Below are 2,500 nucleotides of genomic sequence, written 5' to 3' on the forward strand. Positions count from 1 at the left end.
TTTCAGTTTCAGTTGTGTTTGATTGTGATTTTTTTTGGATCTGCTTGATAGACCCTTCTACATTTTTTTTTAACTTTTCATAAAAATCAGGGAGCAAATGTCCATTGACACAGCAGGAAAGAGGACCTTAAAATAACATAACTTACCATGCTTAAAGGTATTACATCCAAAGAGAGTGATAATATTCATTCGCTACATCAAGTTGCAAAAATTTTATAGACATTTGTTTAGTGGGGGCACCATACAAAAGTCTGTAAAATTTCCTCAACTTTATGGCGCTATATCTTTTTTAGTTTTGAACAAATCACGATTTAAAGGCGTTCTTTCCAGCCACATTGATCAGGGGCACCCAATAACGGTTTCCTCCTAGATGCATTGAAAACACTTTTTCGCTTATGCAGAGTACTTTCAAATCTCTAGAAATGCATTCTAAGTGGTGCTATAAAAGTTGTATCTGTTTGGTCGTCCTAGGGCAACTTGAATCTTTTCGAAATTACTTAGGGCCTCAGTATTATTTTCCCGAAAATTTTAGATGCAATTTTAGGTTTTATGAAAGTGAGAATTTTTCTGATTCCTCTCTCCATCGCATTTTCGAATCAGAAAATTTTAGATTTCCTTTTTCTACGAAAAATAGGAAAAACTAAACTTTAGAAAATCGTACCTGAATTTATTAGATAAGCTATGAAAACTGTACATGAATGGAATGGCCATCTAGAAATTTTTAGCCTTCCTCAAGTAATAGAAAGTTGTAGGCAATTTTTGCTTCTCTGAACAGATATCTTACAGAAAACAGTCGTTGGGTGCCCCTGATTGATGGATTTTCACCAACTGATCCCAGTCAAATGTTGAAAAAACTGTCTATTGGTTTCATTGGATGTTTAGAGTGTTTAGAGAGAAAAAACTTCAAAAGGACCCCCCCTAACCTGTTACAGCAACCATTATCTTCCTGCTGAATGTCTCAACACCTGAAACTGAGTCCTTGACAAAACATTGATAACGTCCACTATGTGCACTTTCAAGGCAACTTCCATGCAAGGTGCCATTAGCATCAATGATGAAATTAACACCGGTTGAAATTACTGTGTCATTGTGTTTCCAGGTCCACTGCAGGTTATTTCCAACAGCACTACATGGCAGTTTTAAGGCATTTCCTTTATCAAACTCGACGTCCCCAGGAGCAAGTAGATCCCTAGTCATAAAATCAACAATCCTTGGCGGATCTGATTGCTGTTGACCTGCAATGTATACAGAATAATTCAAGTGGACGCACAACTGGTCAGGAACTATACCTCTGTGTGGCCTACGGCTCCAGTTGAGATCTGAACACAAAGATATCAATTCTATCATCTATAACGCCCTGTTCAAACATCGATCTTTTCATGTATCAAACCTAATCCCTTCAATTATGTATATGAAAAGATCGACTTTTGAACCAGTTAAGTATGACATACCAGTATCTCATTTGGGTGAACCCATGAATTAAGATCGAGTGATCCACATGGAAATTTCGACTGAGGAGCTACTTGGTTTCAAATTCATGTGCTAAACTTAATGCATAAATTATTGTAATTTTTTTAAACTAGTAAACAGTGTAGACCATTGTGCATCATAAAAATGAATTGAGTTTGACAAGTTAAGTTTGACGTCTGAATCAGCTTGAGTCAACCGTTGAACTTACATCATTAGGGTTGACTCAAATAGCTGTACATGTATTACTGTGAGTTTGGTACACGAAAAGTTCAACGTTTGAACTGGGCCTAAGAGTCTAGACAATTAAAAGGGCTGTGTCACGGCAGTCCGGTTCATTTTGTTTTAGTTTGCCAATTACTCGCCCCGAATCGCTATGGAACTTAAAGTAGGCAAAGAAATTACACGTAAATAACAAAATCAGAGATTAGAGACAAACAAATATCTCCCCTAAGCATTACTTTTGAAGCTGCAAACAGCAGAGATAAACTTTGAAAAACTGTTAGGCTGAACAGTTTTCAAAAACCCTAATTTCAATCTGTTTCAATCTTCTTCAGTTTTGCCCATCCGAGGCAGCTGTTGTATCTATTGTGTTATTTTAACCTTCCTTTAATGTTTTAAGTGGTTATTTTTACGTTACTTTTAATTTAACGGGCATTTTGCAATAAATGATTTGGCTGAATTTCGTGACACAGCTCCTTTAAAAAGCGTGGGGAACAAAGTGTGCAAAGTGTGGCTGTCATTAAGAGCCGGGGGCCAGGGGGGGGCCAGGGATTTCCCCCGGCTACTATGAGTGTGGCCCCCGCCTACTTTTAATGGAAAATAAAGGAAAATTAGAACCAAAAGAAACCCCTAGGTGTTTGATTCCCCGCCTACTTGTTGTATTTACCCGGCAACTCGAAATCTTAACGACAACCCTGAAAAAGCAAACACTGCCCTACGCACACTAAAACACACTACATGCAGTTTCAGAAAACACATGACTTGCTCAGTTACCATTTGTCAGCGTTGTAAGACAGGTGACCGAAAGGAA

The 2,500-nt window shown here is 37.9% G+C and overlaps 2 protein-coding genes across 2 annotated transcripts in view; one reads left to right on the forward strand and one right to left on the reverse strand.

The window, feature by feature from the left end:
* LOC140923516 (uncharacterized) overlaps window positions 1-131 on the forward strand; it is a 2,123-nt gene extending 1,992 nt beyond the window's left edge. The window contains exon 2 of the mRNA XM_073373599.1: window positions 91-131. Within this exon, the coding sequence (XP_073229700.1) occupies window positions 91-131 (41 nt within the window). The remainder of the gene's footprint in view (window positions 1-90) is intronic.
* The window catches only part of LOC140923373 (fibronectin type III domain-containing protein-like), a 24,268-nt gene that overhangs the window by 21,287 nt on the left and 481 nt on the right, over window positions 1-2,500 (reverse strand). Inside the window, exons 2-3 of the mRNA XM_073373464.1 lie at window positions 2,464-2,500; window positions 924-1,235 (exon numbers count right to left, since the gene is read on the reverse strand). The exon at window positions 2,464-2,500 is cut by the window's right edge and continues 36 nt beyond it. Of these exons, the coding sequence (XP_073229565.1) occupies window positions 924-1,235; window positions 2,464-2,500 (349 nt within the window). The remainder of the gene's footprint in view (window positions 1-923; window positions 1,236-2,463) is intronic.

The sequence above is a fragment of the Porites lutea genome, chromosome 13 (genome assembly GCF_958299795.1).
Source record: "Porites lutea chromosome 13, jaPorLute2.1, whole genome shotgun sequence".
NCBI lineage: Eukaryota > Metazoa > Cnidaria > Anthozoa > Scleractinia > Poritidae > Porites > Porites lutea.